This window comes from Antechinus flavipes, chromosome 6 (assembly GCF_016432865.1).
Source record: "Antechinus flavipes isolate AdamAnt ecotype Samford, QLD, Australia chromosome 6, AdamAnt_v2, whole genome shotgun sequence".
In the NCBI taxonomy this organism is placed as follows: domain Eukaryota; kingdom Metazoa; phylum Chordata; class Mammalia; order Dasyuromorphia; family Dasyuridae; genus Antechinus; species Antechinus flavipes.
Genome location: NC_067403.1, coordinates 195481092 through 195504498, shown reverse-complemented (window position 1 = coordinate 195504498; position 23407 = coordinate 195481092). Strand labels below are relative to the sequence as shown.

The 23407-nt window shown below is 36.7% G+C and overlaps 1 protein-coding gene across 1 annotated transcript in view; it reads right to left on the bottom strand.

Moving 5' to 3' along the window:
* The window catches only part of POLN (DNA polymerase nu), a 331195-nt gene that overhangs the window by 51880 nt on the left and 255908 nt on the right, over positions 1–23407 (bottom strand). Inside the window, exons 19-20 of the mRNA XM_051966741.1 lie at positions 14704–14786; positions 2338–2469 (exon numbers count right to left, since the gene is read on the bottom strand). Coding sequence (XP_051822701.1) covers positions 2338–2469; positions 14704–14786 — 215 coding nt within the window. The remainder of the gene's footprint in view (positions 1–2337; positions 2470–14703; positions 14787–23407) is intronic.

Here is a 23407-nt window from a genome sequence, read left to right as displayed (position 1 = left end):
CAAACTGGTTGTATAAATCACTGTCTTTTCATTGACTAGAGTATTTTTGGAAAAAAAAAACTAGACAACAATGAGATTGCCTGAGGCAACATGAATGATTCCTCAGTTAATTGGAATTTTGGCCTGGCCCCTGACCCTTTTTCCAGACCTACAGATAGAAAGTTTTTCCTCAGACTGCAAAAAGTAACTAGTAACAGCATGCTCCTGAGATGCATAGAAGCCAATTATAAACAATCACAGGAAGATGTTGGAAATGCTCTTCAAAAATCAAAAATGTTTCTTGAGAAACGATTACTGTTGCATTTCCTCAGGAAACCAATTTTATAACACTGAATGTTCTTCACTATGAGTAATAATAGCAACTGCAAATCTGAAAATTAATTTCCCCTATGATTTGTGGTAAAGAGTAACTTCTTATCCTTTTTATGACCATTGGCTTTAGAGTTGGAAGGGAGAACATCCATTCTCAACCCTTTCTTTTAAAGATAAGTAAGGTCCCGAGGGGTTTGTGACTTAAAGATCACCTAAAGCATAAGGAGTGGAGCAGGGATTCAAACCCAGGTCTCCTAACTCCAAAGTCAGCATTCAAAATCAGCACTGACTTTATTTTAAAATATTTAAAAAATTCTGAACCTGACACACAGCAAACTGAGAATCTCAATCATGCAGAGTTCTTGAAAAGCAATGTTCCAAGCTGTCCTGCTTGCCTCTGATTCCTTCAAGTCTGCTCACTCATAGAGAGTGTTCTAATTGCCTCTTCTTTTAGAGCATCTGGGCTTTGGGGCTTTGGGCTGGACTTCATCTTAAAAGTGTCTTTGGTATCAAACCTCTCATTTTATGGATGAAGGAAGCAAAGACTCAGGAGGTAAAACAATTTCTACTCAAATTTCTTCCCCATAAGTGTAAGTTTCAGGGAAACATTTTTGGGGACAGTATAAATAAGATCTTAATTCTTAAAGTTAAATCAAAATGGAATTCCTTATATTGATAGGTAATTATCTTCCTATAGGTGGAAATATTAAAAAAGAGGACAGAGAGCAATCTGAAAAGGATTCTGTAGAAGGGACTTATCCATTGATTTGCTCTGCCAAATAGAGATAGAGCTCTGGGGCGCTAAGAATAAGAGAGAAGTAGATATCAGGTCAAGGTAAGAAAAAACATTTCTAATAATAAAAGTTGTCCAGCAATAGAATTGGCTACTCTGTGGTGTAGCTGTTCCTCATCACTGGTGATATCTATTGATGGTTCTGAATCAAGATTCAAGTGAGAGCTAACAAATAAAAATGTCAGTCTGGGTTAGTATCTGTTTCTTTAGAGCAGCAAAATTTAAGGAATTGAGATAAAAGTGAGGAAGTGGTTACAGAAGTGATGATTTAGGAGGTGGAGGCAAGCTATAAGGAATACCAGGGGACTGACAGTAAGTTCATCCCACATTCCTAAAGCTTCAACTTTTAATGTATGTGTTTCCTACTTCTGTCAGGTACTGACATATTGGTATGGTTCTAGGAGAGATCTACTAGTACCCTTCCTGACTTAAGCCTGTGAGTTTATTCACTCATTCATTCAAGAAAAATATATTAAATACCTAATGTGTACAAAATGTTTTGATGAAAACCAGGAAAGACAGAGTCCCTACTTTCCAAGAACTTTTTACATAATAATGGAATAAATTATAAACACATTTATAACATACAGTATTAGATAATAAACATTTTACAATTCCAATAGACTTGTGATGGAAAGCCATCTGCATACACAAAGAGGGCTATGGGGACTAAATAAATGTGGAGCACAACATAGTATTTTCACATTTTTGTTGTTATTTGCTTGTTTTTATTTTCTTTCTTTCTTTGTTTTTTTTTTTTTTGATCTGAGTTTTCTTGATCAGCATGATAAATGTGAAAATATGCTTAGAAGAATTGCACATGTTTAACCTATATTGAATTACTTGCTATCAAGGGGGTGGAAGAGAAAAAGAAAAATTTGGAACACAAGGTTTTGCAAGAGTGAATGTTGAAAACTATCTTTGCATGTATTTTGAAAAAAAGAAGCTATTATATAAAAAAGATAATAGGCATATTGGAAAGGTACAAAGTACTACATGAGGTTAGAGGGGGAAAATTTCCTGAAAAAAGTGTTATTTGGACTTCAAATAAATTGTAGAAATTCAATAGATAAAGAAAGAGGGAGGACATGAGTACAAGGAACAGTGCAAAAGGAGGAATAAATATGCCATGTTTTATCCACATCTTTTGTGGCACTCATCAGAATGGAGAAACAGCAAAAGAAAATCTGTTATTGAGAGTAGGAAGAAAGGAAATGACTAAGTTTAATTACCTTTGTGGTGGCACTTCATGATTGTTTCCTGCGTAAAGTCATGGATTTTCTTGTATTTCTGAAGAAAACTCTCTATAAACTGACTCGCTTGAAGAACAGTTACTCCAAGGTAAGCAGCAAGTCGTTCTTTGCCTTAATTATTGATAAGGAACAAAAAAAGAAAAGATTTAAATGGTATCCCACACTTAATAATGATGAACCTGTTCACCAATCAGGGAGAGAACCATTCTATTTATTCAGAAATTGGATTTTGTTCATCCTCGGTTATGTCAAAAATTAGATCATTTGATTGCTACAAATTACTTTGGGCTCACCTTACTCTAAAAAATTATGGAAGCCTAAAATAATGGATAATCTCTAAAGTCTTTTCTAGCTCTATACACACTATGATTCTCCATGATCTTGTAGGAATTCAAGTAAAAAAAAAGATTAATATTGAACTACAGTGCTTTCTCACATATACTAGAAAAAGGTTGTTCTTAAAGAGGCTTTAGAAAATCATAAATGGGTAGTCCTTTTCAAAGGAGGATTAAGGCCTAAATTGATTGTATGACTTATTCTTTATGTCTTGAAATAACTGATAGGTGGAGGTAGAGTTAATGCAGAGATCTCTTAATTCTTGGACCAAATGATCTTAGACACAGAACTAACAATGAACAAAACATAATTTCATTTTTCAAGGCTTTTGGACTTAAGACTATGAGATTTTCATGAAAAAGCTATAACTTATTTTCTTACATTTTTGAGATTCCATTTCTTATGCCTATTAATATTTCTTTCTATTTCATGTCTATTATTATTAGTACTTTGAAGGGAAATTCAGTCATTTAAAAAATAATATACTTGGCATGGCCTAGGGCTGGTCCTTTAAGAGACTAGGTTCATACAGATTGGGTCCAATACTTGGAAACTAATCTGTGAGTTCCTGTCTTTGGTTTGCTACCTCCATCTGAAGTATTACCAGAAAAATTTTAAATAAACTCATGTTATAGCTCACATCCAGATTTACTAAATAGAGATAAAAGGTTCTCAGCTATTAAACAGGCACTCAGACTACTTTTAAATAAATATTATATAAAGGACAGTTTTTGTGTCACCATACTGAAAATATGTACAAGATTCAAGGGACAAATACAATAAACGGGAACAAGAATGAATGGTATAGTGGAAAGAGTGCTGGATTTAAATCAAAAGGGCTTTGATTCAATTCAGCACTGCCAATTATTAATTACGTGACCTTAAACAAATCAATTAACTAGGTCTCAATTTTCCTATTTGTAAAATGAGGAGGTTAGACCAAATGACCTCTGGTGTCTCTTCTAGCTTTAAATCTAGGAGAGCATTTAAAGAGACCATCAACTCAAACCTAGAAAAGAACTGAACTTGGAATTGCTATTAGGGCTATTCTGATGAAATTTCTCACTCCCAGAGAATCATAAAAATTGTAGTAGGATATTGTGGCTTAGATTTCCTTGAGAGAGGAAATATACTCTGAGAGCTCTTTAATATACTTCCCCATAAGTTCTCACTGTCTTTGTTCTCCAAGTAGGACACTGTACAGAAATGATGTAGTTGTAAAAAACTACACTCTGAGAATCATGATGCAAGCAGAAATCCACATTATTCTACAAAGTCTGACCTCAGAATTTTTCAACTTGGGAACTCTTCCTCTCTCCCCAAATTTAATATTTGATTCCCCCGCCAATTTCATGTAGAAACAACTTTTAAAATTTTTTAAAATTTGAGTTCCACATTCTCTCCTTTTCTTTCTCCCTTGCCCAGTCATTTGAGAAGGCACGCAATTTGATACAGGTTACACGAGTACAGTAATGCAAAATTTATTTATATCTTAGTCATGTTGAGAAAGAAAACAGGTTAAAATAAACAAGAAAAATAAAAAAAATATTTTTTAATCTGCACCCAGACTCCATCAGTTCTTTCTCTGGAGATGGCTAGCATGTTTAATAAGTATTCCAGATTTGCCTTGGATCACTGTACTGCTGAGAATAGTTAAGTCATTCATAGTTGATCATCATATAATATTGCTATTACTACATATGATGTTTTCCTGGTTCTGCTCATTTCACTTTTCATCAGCTCATATAAGCCTTTTCAGGTTTTTTCTAAGAATATTCTAAGAGCTTATCATTTCTATAGTACGATAGTATTTCTTTATAATCATATACAAGTAGTTCAGCCTTTCCCTAATTGATGAACATCACTTCAATTTCCAGTTCTTTGACATCATTAAAAGAACTGCCATAAATATTTTTATATATGTAGATCCTATTCTTTTTTGTTTTTCATCTTTGGATATAGTACTAGGACCGGTATTATTTGGTCAAAGAATATGCATACATTTTATAGCCCCTTGGATAGAGTTCCAAGTTGCTCTACAGTTGAATCGGGGTGCAATATCACCAACAGTGCATTAGTGGCTCAATTTTCCCATATGCTTTGACCATTTACCAATTGAGGAATCACTTTTATTTCTATAAATCTGACTCAGTTATCCATATATTTGAGAAATGAGGTCTTGGATCAAAAACTTGTTAAAATTTTTTTAGTTATAAGTACTATGTATTTCCCTTCTTATTTTCCCTATTTATCCCCCCCCCCCTTTTCCTGTCCATTCTCAAAAGTATTCTGTTTCTTCTGATTTTTACCAGTCCTTCCCTCCCTTTCATCAAGTCCCACCCCCTTTTCTTATCCTCTTCTCTTCCTACTTTCCCATAACATGAGTAAGATTTCTTTCTTCTTTGAGCCAATTCCAAACCCTCTCCCTTCTTCCCCTCCACTATAAAAGCATTTTTGTTCCTTTTATGTCTGATATTTTACCTCATTCTTTCAGTCTGAAAATGGCCAAAAAGAAATTACACAGTCAAAAACAAAAACAAAACAGAACAAGCCAAAAAACCAAAAAACCCAGAATGGAGAGAAGAAGCAATTTCAACTCCTAGTTAGGGAGCTGAGATCCTAAAGCAGGCACCCTAGCCACTACTAAAAGCACCGGGCTAAGCGAACAATAGAGGTCACTCTCCAAGTTGACATGGTCTATTAATAATGACCCTCTCAGTTAACGAGACAAGGCACTCTTGGAGAACCCCCCCCCCACTCCGCTTTGCCGCTCATCCTTTCAGCAGCACATCCTCCCCCTTTTCCCTTCCTGAAGCCAAGAGAACAGAAAGTTCGGGTCCTCCAGCACCGGAGAGACCTTTAACGGCCCTCTCCATTCCATCGCCCCCAGGGCTTTATATTCTGTTTCGGGCCCTGCAGTTTCCCTTAGGTCAGCTTGGCTGAAGCAGGGTGCTCGGTTCCGACGCTTCCCTTGCCCTGCCTCCGCGTCTGACCCTTCTTCCCAGCCTCGCTCCCACTCATCCCACCTTTCTCCAAGTGCATTGCGGGGGGGAAAGGGGCAACCTTGGGAGTCCAAACCTGAGTGTCCACCGACCCCGCTAAGAGCCAGGGCCCAACCCTACGCTTTCTTACCCTTATTTTAGCACAAAGAAAGTTTTCACATCTGTCAGTCTGGCACCTTGGGGAAGCGTTTCCAGAGGGGAGCAGAGATCATTTGTAAACAAACGGTGAGTCATTAGCTATGATGTTTATGAAAAGGGTAATTTCGTTGCTTTTAACTGAGGCAGTTGGTGACACCGAAGTTTCCACCCCAAGCCTTAGCATCTAATTTTTCCATTGTCCCGCATCCCTGACAGCTGGAATTACTGCGTGTCTGCAGTTGTTTGCTCAAGCTGGGTGGGTATCTGTATCTTCTGTTTGAAATTGCTCCAGAAAGGGCCATATTCTAGGGTCAGCTTGACAGTGAGATAAGGCATTGCCAAAGCACCCCAAATAGAACTCTCTGATGAGTTGAGGTTAATATAGGTCTTTCTGAAATGCCGTTAAGACTTTTTAAAAAACCTATGAGTTATTGCTATGGTGAAATAACTTACTCATTTAAAACTGACATTGGGTAGTTATAAATGCTGAAACTATTAAAATTAAGTTTAAGGGATAGGAATCTTCAGGGAACATCTTATTGATTCCACTCCACAACATCTTTTGCACTCCAGTCCTTTCTTGACACTTTCACTGTTGGCCCTCATCACCTCTTAACTGGTATGATGATAGCTTTCTAATTGTTTTCCTGATTTTGGTCTCTCTCTTTCCAATCTCTCCTCCATTAATTATTCTAAAAAAAAATCTCCCTAGAGAACTTATCTGTCATTGCCCTGCTCAAAATACCTCAGGAGCTCCTTATGGCCACTAAGATAACCTACAAACTCTTCTGTTTGTCCTATATGACTGTAAACTCATACCACCTAATCTCCTAATTCCTATTATTTCTCAGAAGTGGTCATTTCTTTTCCTTGATACTTCTACCAATACTCATCTTTCATATTCATCTTCTCAAATTCCCCACCCCATCTCCTTTGATCATTCCCTTATAATGTTCCTTCTGGTATCTTTTTAACAAGTTCCACTCCATCTTAGAGCTCTTTCCCCCACCTCCCCCCCACACAAGCTTTCCAAATTGTGTCCACAGAAACCTGGCTTTCTCCAGATGATAACTCACCCCCAGTCACTCACTCCAGTTCTGGTTGCTCCTTTCTTTCATGTGTCCAACACACTGAGTGAGAAGGAGGAGCTGATACATCCCTTGCTTCCCATTAGCACTTTCAGCTCCTTCCTCTGCAGAAATCTCTTAACAACTTATTTTTAGGTTAGTTCCTTCTATCTGTATCACCCTGCTCAAATTCAGTTCAGGTCAGTTCAATTCAACAAGCATCAATAGCAAGGCAATAAACCAACAAAACCAAAACAGTTCCTTCTATTCTACTGGGAAAATAAGTGCAAGTAAGCACATCAAAGATACAAAATAATATGGATGGAAATGTCCAACTATTGAGTCAGGAATGGGGAGTAGGATAGATCAGAAAAAGCCTTATATATGAGATTATACTTGAGGTGAGCCCTGAAGGAAACTAAGCAGTCAGGAAGAGGAAGTGTAAGAGAATATATTTTGGGCATGGAGTACAGAAATAGTAGATGGAATGCCACATTTGGGGAACATCCAGTTCATCTTGGAATGTAGAATATGTGAATTAGGAGCTATGGGATCTTTTTTTTTAAACAGTTAACAAAAAGATTTACTTAGTCATAGTTGGAAGATATTCAATGAGAGTATGCATTGAGGATATCTCAAGCTGAAAGAGCTAAGCAAAAAACACTCCAGCTTGAGATGCTTTTCAAAGTGGACCAGCCAAACATCAGAAAGTACTTGGAGCTCCTCGTGGGTATTTTGTATTCAAATGTCCAGGAGGTAATGCCAATAGCATCAGTCTTTATTTCCAAGCCCATCAAATCTTGAAGTTATTTTAATATCCTTTTAGGGGAAAAAAACTAGCTCAATTTGAATAAGGGTAAGGAGCTAGGTTATTGGTAATATCACAATTGTTCCCCTGATGTAGTCCTTAGTTTTCTAGAGCAGTAGTGTCAAACTCTAATAGAAATGGATCCTTTTTGATGCATATTGACTTAGAAAGTCACAAATTAACAGTATCTATGTTTTATATATATAAAACATATATATATATATAAATATATATACATAATGTACACAAGAAAGAAGAAAAAAAGCCTTTTTAATTAAAAAAATTAATATACAAAACAATGTAAAAGCTCCTGAAAAAGTGATTGAGTATGGTAGCATGAAGACCAGAAATTATAGGTTTTCCCCATATGATCCTCTTATCAGGGAAATGACATGGTTTACTTTAAGAATATTAGTTTGGTAGTCATATGAAGAATAGGCTACAGAAGGAAAGAGCTAGAAACAGGGAGACCAATGAGAAGGTTATTCTAATAGTCCAAGTAAGAAGTGAAAAGGACTTCAATGTGAATAGGAATGGAGAGAAGAGGTAGATGTGAGAGAAATTTTGAGTATAGAAACAGTAAGTTGGTAACTGATTGTATATATGAGGGGTGAAGAAAGTAAAGAGTTAAGAATAATCTAAAACATTTAAATAAATAATATTTCAATCTTTAAACAAACAAATAATTAAATAATTATGGGCCATCTGGGTGGCTAAAAGGATGATAGTATCCATCTTTGCTGCTGTCATCCGTAGCCTGCAGATTTTTAATGAGTTCCCTACCTGTTTACAGTCTTTCTCTCCATAACTCTTACCCTCATGCTTGAAGAATTCATGTTGATTTGTACATGAAGATTCTAGCCTGTTATTTCATTGACCTCTTCAATTTCCACCATGTACAGCTTTACTCTAGCTAACTCATCCACTGGGAGGATCACAATTTGGTCAAAATCATTTAAAACTCTTGTCTGCATTGATGCTGAACTTTTGGAATTCCTTTTTCCATCACAAGAGATGGAAGAAAGCTTGACAGCCATTTATTTTAATCCTTCATTTTACATAGGAACATTGCAGCTCAGAATGGGCAATTGATTTCTCAAGGTAGTGGTAAGGAACAGAACCAAGAACTAGAATTAAGTCTTGAGACTCCAAGGAAGATGCCTTTTCAATTATTCTGTGCTGTATTTGGTCCTCTAGTCTCTCTAATTCAGTCTTCCTAAATCCATTTTTCTTTCTTACTATGACTTCAGATACTTTTTTTTTTCAGATACTCTTTCATTTTTGCTCTGGTCTCATTTCTCCCTTAACCATTTCAACTATGCATTGTCTCCAACTTTGAATCCCTTATTCTCTCACTGTTTACTCTCCCCTTCTTCTGTACTTAGGATTACCTTTTTCCAATCTAATTTCCATTCATATTCCTGAACTTCAGGGCACTCCTGAACTTTACGTGCCAACTGGATCCACGATAAATTTGTGTATAAAATCTCATTGTTGCACAAAAATACTTTTATTTTTCCATGAATGGTTCTTTATCATGCTCTCTGTGGTGGTTCTTTCAATATTCTATCTCTTTATTTCTACTGTTTATCTTTTAAAAGAGAATGAAATTGCTTCTCGGAGAAACTAAGGAAATCCATCATCACCATTATTATTATTACTCCTATTCTAAACTTTCATCGTCAAAAACTTGTTCTTTCCTCTTTTGCTCTAATTTCTGAGAAAGAGGTGGCCCTTCTTCTTGTATAGGCTCACCCCTCCACTTGTGCTGTGAATCTCATGTTCTCTATTTGCATTTCTGTTTGATCATTTTCCTGCTTCTTCAACTTCAGTCGCTACCTTTCTACTGGTTTCTTCTCCTCCACCTGCACAATAATTAAGTCTTACCTCTACTTAAATAAACTTTCATCTGACCCTATAATTATCTCCTACAGCTTTCCTCCTTCATCTGATAAACTCCTACAAAAATCATATACACTTTCTGCTTCTGTCTTCATTACCCACTAATTTCTCAAATCCTCACAATTTGTCTTCTGATTTCCCTTTTCTATTGAAATTGCTCTCTCAAAGATGACGAATTATCTTTTGCCTACTAAATCCGATGGCCTTTTCTCATCCTTCTTGGCCCTTTTAAAACATTTCATGCGGATTATTGACCCATGCTTCAGAAGATATTCCCTATTCTTTGGTTTTCATGACATTTCTCCCTTCCAGTTCTCTTCCTAATTGTCTGACTGTTCTTTATTAAGTCTCTTTTGCTAGTTTATTATCTATCTTCTGCTCCCTGAGCATGTGGTCTTTCAAATACTCCATTATCTCTTATTCTTTCTCTTGGAGATTTCATCAGCTACCATAGGTTCAATTACCACCTCTATATGGATAACACTCAAATAAAAATATCTAGCTTTACCTTCTTTCCAGAATTCCAGTCCTTCATTACCAACTGCCTTATGGACATCTCCACCTGGACATCCTATAAATAGCTCAGATTTGAGATGTCAAAATCAAAACTCATTATCTTTCTCCATAAACTTAGTCCTCTTCTGAACTCTTGTTTATTTTGAGAGTAACCCTATCCTTCTGATCACTCAAGTTCACAACCTTAAAGACATCCTTTTTTCTTTTTCCTCATCCCTATAACCAATCAGTTTCTGTGTACTGTCAGTTGAACCTCTATAGTGCTGATGTTGATAAAGCAAGCTATACCCTCAAGCAGTTAACATTCTAAAGAGAAAGTCAACACATAAAGGCAAACTAGAGAGGTGAGGGGGCCATGAATACATCAGCATATTGTTACAATGGATGGGAAATGATATGGAGACCTGGTTCCCAGTGAAATAAGGAAAAAATTCACCTACCACCATCTAAAATCACAGGAGTAGAGTATGAAGTTCCAATGAGAGAAGAATAAAGAGCATAAGGGGGATGGTCAGAGTTTAGCCTAAGTAGGGCTATAGGCTATTAACAGGGCATATGCAGTCCACTAGTAGCTATCTTAAAGGAATCGTAAAGCTATCTCATTCATGTGTCAAACTTTGAAATTTAATGACAAAGACAGGATTTTGCAAGCTGCTTAAGAAAAAAGAAAATACTAAAAGATGAAATGACTTCTAACTTGCCACTTAATCTTTGGAGAATAGTTTGTCTTTTGGGAAAAAATCATACAAAATCAAGAGCTATCACTATGTTTGTAGTACCTGGTCAAGCAGACATCAAAAAAGTAGAAAGAGTATATTTTAAGATCTAGAGGATTTTGTCAACAAAATCCCTCAGCTTCAAAGATTTCTATGAGAATGAATTACCTGTCATTACTGTATATGCCAGATTGTTCATGAGTCCTGATCTGAAGAACAGAAAGTGTATTTTAAAGGAGCATTAACACAAAGACTATTTTGCATTAGATCGTCTGTCCTGATATTATGCTTTAGAAAATAAGATCACCATACTTATAAAGAGATAAAAGGATTAGAAAATTCAACAGAGGACAAAGTAGATGGTATAAAGAAACTAGACCACATATTATGAGATCTGAAAGGTACAAAGAGAATTTTATAATTTATTTTGGATGACTGAGATTTGAAAATGTGAATAGAGATATGTAGGCCAGGAGAAGGGTATGTTAAAATGTTAGAATTCATATTATCTCTATTGGAAAATTGCTATAATTATACTTTATATAGTTTTCTAAACTATATATTACCTTAGAACATAAATGTTGGCGTTAAATGGAACATTACAATGCAGAATGACCTTGAAAGGTATTAGGGCACAGAACATAAAATGTCAGACAAAATATTATGACAGAACATAGAATATAGACATCCAAGTTGGGAGGGAATTTAACATCTTCCTTTTATAGAGTAGGAAAAAAAGATCAAAAGCAAATAACTTGTTCATTTTACATAGTTAACTAACAATGGAACCAGAATTAGAATATATGAGTAGAGGTTTTATTTTATTTCATTTTAATAATTCAAAAAATTTGATGGTTTACTATATGCAAAAGACTGCATTAAATGCTATTCCCACCTATGGACATGGATTTTAAAATATTGAATTAAAACCTGATTTTAATTCAATAATCTTTTTTAAAAGGTCCCTACTGTGCTGATCAGTTTTGGGTATACAAAAATAAAAATGAAAAAGTGCCTGCCCTCAAAAAGCACACCTTCTGCTGAGCAACAACAAATACACAGAAAACTTATCTAACAATTGGGAAGGCTCCATGGATGAAGCAACAACTGAATAATATCTTCAGGGAAGATAAGAGCTCTGAAAGACAGATGAAGAGATGTATGCCTGGCATGAGGGATGGCTTTTGCAAATTAATGCAGGCAGTAAATTGAAATGTTAAGGAAGCAAATTATAAGCCAGTTTGAACAGAAGATAAAGTGTGTCAAGAAAAATAAGCCTGTATAGGTAGGTGCAAACCAGAGTACAGAGGATTTTAAATGCTAGACAGGTTATAAAGAGTATATAATTATTTCCTCTGATACCAACATGACATTCACTAAATTTTACATACATTTTCAATGAAAAACTTAAAAAATTAAATAGAATAGAGGCCAAATCAAGAACTAACATACTTAATAAAGAAGAACTAGAGCCATTCTGCTAGATAAGAGACTAGATAATGCCGCCAATCTCTCTCACCTTCCTCAACTAGGGAAACTCAACTATTCTTCAAAGCTTAGCTCAAATGCCACCTTCCCTCTCCTGATCTCCCTCTCCCTCTATGCTGGAAGGCTAAAAGGAATAAAGGGGAATTAGATGGGAAATCCTTCGGCTTTGGACAATGCTGTTCTGCATGCATGAGGGCAGATAATATTCTGTTATGTGACTACCTTGCTTAAGATATCTCTTTACATTTTAATTTAAAAGAAAGTTTGGACAGCAATGAAATCATAATAAATGAAAGGGAGACACAAAGGAATGGAGAATTATACTTTGTATTTGCCTGGGAAAACTATATGTAAAAAGCACAAAATATTGCCTTGTTAAATATATAACATATAATTATATTAATATATTTAATTAAAGTTCTTATAGGACATTTTATAGAATTGAACACACAATTAGAAAATTTCACCTGTTAAGAATAAAGGGACAAAAATGCTGAAGAGTTTTTGCTCAAAACATAACAATGGTGAGCTCAGCAGACTTCATATCACCAGGTGGACAATTATTCATACTCACATATAATCATAGGCTGCTAGAGCCAAAAGCAAATTCAGAGATCTCTAGATAGTTCAATCTATCCACTTAACAGGCAAGGAAACTATGACCTACTACATGTGGGATGAGAGAGATTGAATCTCTACCTAATCTTGGTGAATTGCTATGACTGGAAAAAGTTTCTTCCTTGGAGGCCAAATTTTCGGCAAGGAGCTCTCTGCATTTAGCTGAACTGGGTGTCAGAAAGCCCACTGTCTGTTGAAAGGCCTGTATTCCAAAGCTTTCTAGCTTGAAAAAATAGGTCAGAATTTGTGCTTCACCAGTACAGTCCCTAAGGACCTAGAGTCACCAGTAAGCCACAGAACATACAAGGAGGATGTGAATGAAGTGTGATTACAACTGCAATGCAACTGAATCCTGGATTAGGTGGGTTTGACCAAGTTTTATTAATGTAGGTAGTAGAATTTTGATTTCATTGGTACAAGGACCTCCCTAGCAATGCAGTCTGGTACCTTTTGTTCAATCTGTAGTCTTATGTAATCTAATGCCGAGAGTATTGAGAGGCTAAATGACTTACAGGGTAGCACAGACAGGATGTATAAAAGGCAGAACTGAACCCAGGTCCTCTGGTTCCAAGGCTGGCTCTCTCTATTATAATAAGCTGCCTCTCATTACTATCACAGTACTATTATAGTCTGCATTGCCAAGCTACTGTGGGATAAGCCAAGAATATAATCAGTCACTGGGAGGTTAGAATTCCAAGTTCCTAATAACTTCTATAATTGTAGGATTCTAATGTGGACAGGAGCTAGAGGGAATCTAGTTCCACACTCACAGGGTAGAAACTGCTTGTACAGTGTCTCTGACAGGTGCTCATACAGCTTTGCTCCAGTGCTTGCAGGAGAGAATTCATTGCCACCCAAAGAAACTCAGGCTATTGTTGTACAGCTCCCATTTTTAGGAAATTTATAATTATACCAAGCCAATATAAGTCAGAAATTTGTGGCATAATTTATATAAATTGAGAATTTCCTTTTTTGTGCTTGCTTCTAAAATATAGGACACAAAATATTAATAAATTATGTAACAATTTTCATTTGTCCTTATAAAATGAACTCTTAAGAAAATTGACTTTATTTCCTCTACTGCTTAAGACCACATCTCCCATGATGCTTAATCCATTCAGGAACCTGCAATGTGTTGACATTACTAGCTGGGGACTTTAGAAGGTAAGAAATGTTCTATAAGGTGGGAAATTTTTTTTTTTTACAAAAGGGAAAGGTTGGTTTCATGGCCAAGAAAGGCAAGCTGGAGCTCTGGTTGCCCAAGGAGAGAAGGCAACCAATATGATCAGATGCTCTTGAGCCTCAGTAGCTCTTCTGGATTGGGAGAGTTGGTGACAATATGATGACAGCTGACATTTATAGGCATGGTATCTCATTTGAGTTTTATATCAGCTGTATGCAGTTGATAATACTGGCATTATTACCCCATTTTGCAAATAAGAAAACAGAGTTTCAGAGCCAAGTTCAGGAACATCCATGACCTCCCTCTACGCTAGGAAGTTAAAGGAATAAATAGAAATTAGATGGGAAGTCCTTTGGCTTTGGAGTATGTAGTTCTGCATGCATGAGGGCAGAGATTAGACTGTTATTATGTCTCTTCACATCTTAAGTACTTTTGTTATTAGATTTACACATCTTTGGCTTAGTTCTACAATAGAATCATACCAGATAGGAGCTCAGGTCATGAGAGGAATAATTATTATTCCCAAAAAACCACACTAAAGGGATACAATATATTTGAAAATAATTCCTACCTGCTCCATACACCACTGAGTATATAACTCGCTTGGTCTGCTCCCTCTCCACATGTGTGACTTGTTCAAGAGGAATTCCCTTCCTAGAAATAGAAAATCTCTTATCAGTTCCCAAAATACAATGAATTAGCAATTTCCAGATATGCTTGTGAAAATTAAAAAATACTGCTGTCAAACAGTATATATAGTACCTGCATTTAAAAAAAAATCAACCTAGAAATCTATACTCATATTTCATACAGGAAAGTTTCTGGTTTGATGTATAGTACATAGCCTAAGTATGGAGGATTGCAAAGGTAAAAGTAAAAATAGGTTTTTTTTGGGCAGCCCATTCTTTCAAAGTAAGAGTCAAGTCATGAGTATTTGCAACCTAGTCCTCAGACTCTGGGAAAGCTTTAGTATTGTAAACATGTTCTGATTCAGGCTCTTCCCTGTCCCATCCAAAGGGATTTGGATCTGCCTATCCTATCCCCTAGATCATGTGCTTTGATGGAAAGACTCTTTATCTAACAGCATAAACTCACAATTAGGGATGAGCTCAATATATAAGATAAAATAAGAATTAATCTAACCCCTTCACTAGTATTTAAGCCGACTGATTTGTCAGACATAAAAGTTTGAAAAATGCAATCCACATAGGATTGAGTGTAATGTAAAAGCCATAAATATACTGTGTCTTCTTGTCTGATACTCGATACAAAATCTAGAGCTGGAAAAAATGGCAGATGATCATTTGGGATCTGGAGAGGGGAAGGTAAGTGCCCAAGACCTAACAGAGAGGAGAGGGCAAGATTAGAAGTAAGGTCTTCCCATTCCCAATTCCATCCCCCTTTTTTTTTTACCTGCTCCAGACTAGTAGACCTGCCTGGCCTTGCACTCGAGGCCATTAATCAGAAAATACATTCTGGGACTTACCTTATTATAGGTAAAACATTGTTAAAGTGTAAGGAGAAACATGGCTGGTAAGAAACACAGATATATATGAATCTAAGTCTTCTGTCTCTGAGCCCATGGGCCCTTCAGATAAAGGAGCAGAACTTGCCAAATCACTAAGTTTGACCTTCTACCTCTTTTCACTTTTACCCAAGGATATCTGAAATAACACCAAATAATGATATCTGAAAACATCTTTTATCGATGCTTACTATATAGCCATCACAGAATGCCTGCAGATAAGCTTTTGCTCCAGGTAATTTTAATATTCCTTTCCTCTCGAAGATAATAATCATTTTCTTCTGTCCCTTCCTTACTAGCTAATAAACTCAATTTTCCTTTCAGTCTTTTCCTTTGGCAAGGGTCTCCTCAACCCAGCTCCTGTTCAGCTTTCCAACATTACTCCCTTGCATGGAGCTTTGGTTCTGTTAGAAGCCCACCTGCTTGGAAATTCATTGGCAAATCTTATTACAATTGCTTCTGGTTATTTTCCCTCCAAAATTGTATAAATCCTCCCTGTCCTTCCCTGCTCAGCTGAAGTTCCATCATCCCCATAAAGTCTTCCCTTTTCATTTAGACTTTCTTTTTTGAATTATTACAGCTTCAACTGTGTTGTCATCTGGCACTTGGCATAAATGTTTGTAGTACTGTTAATTTGTTTGTCTTTTTTGGTTAATGAATGAAAGAAAAAAGCATTTAAGGATTGATCACATGTCAGACATTGTGCTAAGAACTAGAGATACAAATACAACCAAATGAGACAATCTCTGTCCTCAGGGAATTTTTATTTTTTGGGGGAGGTTAATTAAAATTTTTTTAAATAATAGCTTTTTATTTTTAAATAACATGCAAAGATAGTTTTTAGCATTCATCCTCATAAAATTTTGTGTTCCAAATTTTTCTCTCTCCCTTCCCCTGTTTCCTCTAAGACAGCAAATAATCCAATGTATGTTAAACATGTGCAAGTCTTCTATACATATTTCCACATTAGTCATGCTACATAAGAAAAATCAGATCAAAAAGGAAAAAAAAATGAGAAAGAAAATAAAATGCAAGCAAACAACAACAAAGAGTGAAAATGCTATGTTATGAACCACACTCAGTTTCTACAGTCCTCTCTCTGGGTGTAGATGGCTTTCTTCATCACAAGATCATTGGAACTAGTCTGAATCCTCTCACTGTTGGAAAGAGCCATGTCCATCAGAATTGATCATTGCATATAATCTTGTTGTTGCTGTGTTTAATGAGCTCCTGATTCTGCTCACTTCACTTAGCATCAATTCATGTAAGTCTCTGAAGGCCTCTCTGAAATCATCCTGCTGGTCATTTCTTACAGAACAATAATATTCCATAACATTTATATACCATAACTTATTCAGCCATTCTCCACTGGATGGACATCCACTCAGTTTCCAGTTCTTTGCCACTATAAAAAGACCTGCTACAAATGTTTTTGCACATCTGGTTCCTTTTCCTTTTTTATGATCTCTTTGAGATATAGTAGAGACACTGCTGAATCAAAGGGTATGTACAATTTGATAGCCCTTTGGACATAATTCCAACTTGCTCAAGGAGTTTATATTCTAAAAAAGTAAAATGGTGTGTATAGTAGAGCAAGAGTGGAAAGAGGGAGCCATGGCAAATGTGGTAGCATGGCTTAGAGATGGCCATGAAGTGGTATGATATATAGAGAACCATGTAAGATAAGGTGAAAGATCATCAATCAGAACCCAGAATGCTAGGGGTGTGAATTTGAATTTCTGGTGGGAAAGGTGAAAAGAATGCTAAAATGTAGACACATAGTTTGGAGATAGCTAGGAATTGGCACAGTATATCTGGGACCTGCTATTTTATTCATATGTCCTATTTTCCTTCTTATAAGTGCATAGACACAAGAACTACCTCTTATATCCTTGTTAACCCACAGCCTACAACAGGGCATTGCATACAAATCCAGGGCAACTTATAAACCCTAGATAAGACAACAGCAATGACACTCTTAGATCTGTAACACTTTAAGGTTTACAAAATACTTTCCTTATAACAACTCTGTGAAGGAGGCAGTACAAGAATTATTGTCCCCATTTTAAGAATGAAGTTATTTCTAAGGTTAAGTGACTTGCTCAGGCTCACAAGTGACTGCAAATTGAATCTAGCTTCTCTCTTGGTTCCAAATCCAGAGCATTTTACGCTTGCTGGGGATGGCAGTAACAGGCTGACCATGCAGCCTATGGCAGAGCTTTGCCACCTCCAACACCTATCTAGTGACCAAGGGAAGGCATTTTCCTGATTTAACAAATATCCTCCCCACAGCTTTTTGCTCCACTTTTGAAAAGCTGACTCATGGTATTCTCTAAATGGCAGCAGATGGCATAAATAAAGCTCCCTCTTCTCAGATAATGATCCTGAATTAGCCAGAGCAAAATACTCAAGAGAAAGCAAATGGTATAGGAAAGTGTAACGATGCATTTAGGTAAACTTTGGGGAATGGAATGAGCTGTTTTGTACTTGCATGGGTTGAAGAGAGGTTATCTATAGCTAAAATCCTTAGGGGGCTCTAGGTTGAGGGTGAGCAGACCATTATCAGAATGTTTGTTTCCTGCTGATGAGATAGGAAAAAAACTGACAATAGTTAGGGATTTCTTCAAAGGCTCCTTTCTTGCTTCTACTCAACTTATTTGTCGAAGTTAACCATTAAGGCTTCAAGATCCAGTTTCAGGGACCCCTTAATGATTATCTTAGGCCTATCTGATCACTAGATCACTAGATGTAATGTCTTACTTTCAACTAAAAGTTGAAACAAGATAATCCATATGGCCATGAGACACAGTAGAAACAACATTGGTCTTAAGAGATTTCTTGGGTTTGAATTCCAGCTCTGACATTTACTAACCATATGATCTTAAACAAGTCACTTCCTTGAGGCTTCAGATTTTTTATCTCTAAAATGGGGCTAATTAAACCTATATTCCCTCATTTACTTTATTGGTCGATTAAGTGCTTCATAAACTATAAATATTATCATTTTTATTATTGTAATTACTGTTATAACTATAATATTATTAACTTCTTTGAGTCTCAGTTTCTACACATCTGAGGGTATTAATAATCATGGCACTGCCCATCATCTTGCAAGGGTTGTTGTGAGAAAAATGCTTTCTCAATTTAAAGCAAAGATGAGGAGGAAGAAGAAGAAAACGAAGATGATTTCTAGACATGATAGTCATTGCCCTGAGCAGAAGCCAAGGATGCCCATGGTCGGGTGATTTGCTCAGGCTGACTCATAGTGCTGGCCACAGACTGCTCTTGCTTGGTTTCTGAAGATGATTTTGGCACAGGACATTTTCGATGGGAAAATCCCAGTTAGATTCAGTCCATAGTTCAGCTGCAGAGTATTAAAGGTGAAGGAAAGTGGAGTGGGATTGGCCATGACCTTTGGACTGAGAAGCCAACTGGGCCTCAGTTTCCTCTTATGTATAATGAAGGAGTTGAACCAAATGATTTTTAAGGTCCCTTCTCCATTTGTAAGCTCCAAATCCATTTAATGACTCGCTTCATTTTAAACAAGCTTATATCTCCCTTTTTCTTGAGTCAGAGCCATGGAAACCCTTTGCTCTGCTCTTTGGTGCTGAACTGGTATAGTGGAAACAGATTAATGGATCTGGGATCAGTAATTAAATTATTATCTGATTCTTACATGTAGGAGCTGTGTTATCATGCTCAAGTTACTTCTCTTTGAACATTAGTTTCCTCATATATAAAATGGGGATAATAAATCTTATGCTAGCTACTTCAAAGAATGGTGCAAGAAAGTTACTTTGCAAATTTTAAAGTCCTAGGACATTAAGTTTTTGTTCTTCTTGTAATTATTGTTATTTTTCCCTGATCTGTTCTGTTGGTTTACATAATATAAAATGAAAGTTGGTATGAATATTTTTGTCCATTATAATTATAACAGTGCTGTATGGTTGGAAGGGAAATTTCCAGTTGGAAAAGAAGGAATCCCAAGAACATTCCCAAGTCATCATTTTAAATCCTCTGTCTCTGAAGCACTAACCAGAATAGGCAGATGGGTCCACCTGTCTTCTGTGGCAGGAAAAGTCAAAAATATCTCCCCCTTCTCTTCAATCCTTTTTATTTGTATTTATTCATTTTGCCTAAACAAAAGGGGCCATTCTTTCTTACCTCACCTTAATCACTGATTGGACAGTTGCCTCAATGAAACAGATCTGTTGAAGATCGTAGCTTAAAAAAGCCAAGTTCTTCCACTGCATGCAGGAGACCATCTCTAGTCACCTTGATCTCTATCTGACCATTCGACCCAGATGCTCTGGAGGGGGCGGGGGTGAGGCAGGTGATTTTGCACAGTTCTGCCTCCCTCAGATCCAATTCATTTGCCTGCTATGGCATCCCCTCCCTGATATCAGGGTCTTCTTCAAGAATTAAGAAAACATCAGCAATACTTGTTCTGTCCTTAACTATCTCATAGATCTTTGCCTACATGCCTTTTTTGCACACTCATTATACTTTCTCTTTATCACAATTAATGATGTCCTCATCTTTCCTCCTCCCCCTTTGAGAAGAGGGATTGTGTTGCTTTTCAACTTTGTTTCCTCAGTTCCTAACACAAGGGTTAGGAGCTCTCCTGAATGAAGGAGATGTTAAATAAATATTTATTGAATGAAACTTGATTGAAATGTGGAGGGCTAGGTTTATTCTGAGTCTCTATTACCTCCATTAATTTCTCAGTCGCATTAAAAAAATCCATCCCTTCATGAGGCAAAGGCATTGGTTTTCAAACAAGTGTATCTTTTACAAGGTCTGCAGGCTTGGCTAAAGTGGATGTTTCATTTTTACAAGGGATGCCACACAAAGAATTATAGGGTTTTGTGGAGCCTTGGGGGTTCTGATCATTCATCTCTCTTTCTTATAAGTGAGCAGAATGAGGGAACTGGAGAGGAGTGAGCAAACAGCTGCTACTATGATTTTTGGGTCAGTCTTTTCTATGGGCATCCCAATGCAGTTCCAGGAAGCCCAGCACCAGTAAGAATAGTCTCCCCACACCCCTGGAGCCCCAATAGGAGTCCTCTGAGAGTCATTTTCTGGGTGGAGAGCCTCTTGATTATATTCTTTGGCTCCTGACCTTCCCTCCTTCATTTCATTATTTTACTGAGTAGACAAATAGAAGGGAAAAACAATGGTTCAGGACAAATGATGCTATATAGTAGGAGACACGTGCATGCTAATAGCTCAAAGATATGAACTGATTTGCTCAGTTTTCTTGATTGTAGGTGAAAATTGCCACATGGTCAATTCCATATGAATCCCAGCTACTAACCATTACAACTGCTACCATTCTACCACTTGGATGAGAGGTCCAGCAGCGTATCAAGAAGTGTTTTATCAAGCATGTACATGCACCAGGCACTATGGTTGGTGCTGGGTATGTAAGAGAAACAAAGCTCTCAAGGAGTTTATATTCTAACAGGCTGGAGAGAAAACAAAATAGGCATATGCATAAATATAAACCAAATATACAAAACAACAAAGGAAGGAAAAGTTCTGGAGAGTGACCAACAATATCTGAGGTGTGGGGACATCCAAGGGAAAATAGACCACTGTTATCTCCTAGGGATATTAAATTTATGCAGATGACTCACAAATGCATACTCCTACCTGTCCAGAGATTCAGTCCAGATTTTCCGGCTCTCTGCTGAACACTTCTCCTTGGATATCCCTTTGGCACCTCTAACTCAAAGTATCTAAACTTGAATTGTTTCCCCTCTCCACCAAATTTGTCCCTCCTCCCAGATTCCCTATTTCTGCTGATGGCTCAGCCCCAGTCATTCAGGCTCAAAACCTCAATGTTGTCTTTTGGTCTTTTTTCTCCCTCCCCTCCAACCCAACATCAAATCAGTTGCCACAGACGCTTTCTACTCCTTTATCACCTCCTTTTCACATACACTGTCATCACCCTGCTAGAGACCTTCTCCTCCTCCTAGAGCTTCCTCACTAATTACCCAACTTTTAGTTTCTCCTCTGTCCCAACCCATCTTGCACAAGCTGCTTGAGTAATCTTCCTAATGCATCACTATTAGCACAGAGCCAAACTAAGCACTATAATTCATGATGCTTCTGTCATTTTTTTTTTGATATTCCCTTTCAGATCTCTGATTGCACTGATGGACACCACAGAAATGAAGAGAAAAGATACATGGGAGGGCTACATTATGTTACAACCAAACTAAACTATTTTCCTCTCTTTTTCTATCCCTCTTGGTGCCTTTGCTCATACTATACCATTGTTGGAACAGGCTCCTTTTCCCCTTCATATATCTCACCCTGCTGAAATCCTTGCTTTAATTAAAAAAATTACTTAGGTACCATCACTTTCCATTATCCCCAGGAAAGAGTGACTTTCTTCTTCAAATTTCTTACCACACTTTGTCTAGGCTTCTTTTGTTTGCTTGTACTAAGCATAGTGCTTATGTTATGAATAGGGAAAATGTCAAAAAACAAAAGGGTCAAGCTGACCAGTGCTCTCATTTTTGTAGATCACTAAGAGGATTGGTTCCTCCCACAGGAATCCATCTTCCTGACTCCAGGCAGCCAATCATCTTGGAGGCAACTCCAATCACTGAAAGCTCACCAGGACTTGTCTAAGACAATCATAATTATAATTATATAACATATGTATAATAATTATAATTATGGTAATTGATATATATAGTATATATAGTAACATAATTATAGTACTAACAATAATATTTATATAGTGCTTTGTATTTTTCTTTCTTTTCCTTGAGGTACATATATTTGTGTATTGGTGTTTTCTGTTGTTAAATGGAAAGCTCCTTATTACCAGTGCCTATGTTACATTGACCTTTGTGTCTCCAGGGCTTAATACAGGATCTTGTATACAGTGTTTCCCAATTGTTTGTTGAATTAAATTGAATTGAGTAAAATGGAGGAAGGACAGTTAGATGGCACATTGGATCAACTGCCCCCTATAGAGTCAAGAAGACTCATCTTGAGTGCAAAGCTAGATTTAAACATTCAGAGCTATGTGAACCTGGACATGTTACTTAATGCTCTTTGCCTCAGTTTCCTCATCTGTAAAAATGAGCTGGAAAAGGAAATGGCAAATCACTGCAGTATCTTTGTCAAGATAATCCCAAATTTGGTCACGAAGAGTTTAGACATGACTGAAAATTGATTACACAAAAATGGAGAGCAATTGCTTTCTTGCCAATTCCATAATCACATAAGGTATAAGGGAAATGTTTCATAACTGTAAAATATTATTCAAATATATGATTATTATACTATTGAGATTATTTGAAATTTTCAAAGTTGAAAATATCAATAATGCTTTCAATAATCCCAAGCTTCTTCTTAACACGAAAATTCAATTAAAAAAACCCAAAACAATAGTTTTCCAGTTATGTTTAGTGGCTGCCAATCATGGAAAGCCATTGTCTTTGAAAAATCCAAATTGTTATTCAAAGGGCAATGGCACTGGAAAGACAAAAAGTGGATGTAAGCAGGCTAAATATATTGCCAATATAAAAGTTTATCTGTTGCAACCCTTCATTTTACAGATGAAGAAACGAAGGTTTGCAAAGTGCTTTATAAATATTATTTTATCTTGACAACAACTGTGGAAGGTAGTTCCTATTATTGCTCCCATCATACAAATGAGGAAACTGGCAAACAGTAGTTAAGTGACTAGCCCAAGGTCACACATCTAATTAAGTCTCTGAGGCAGAAT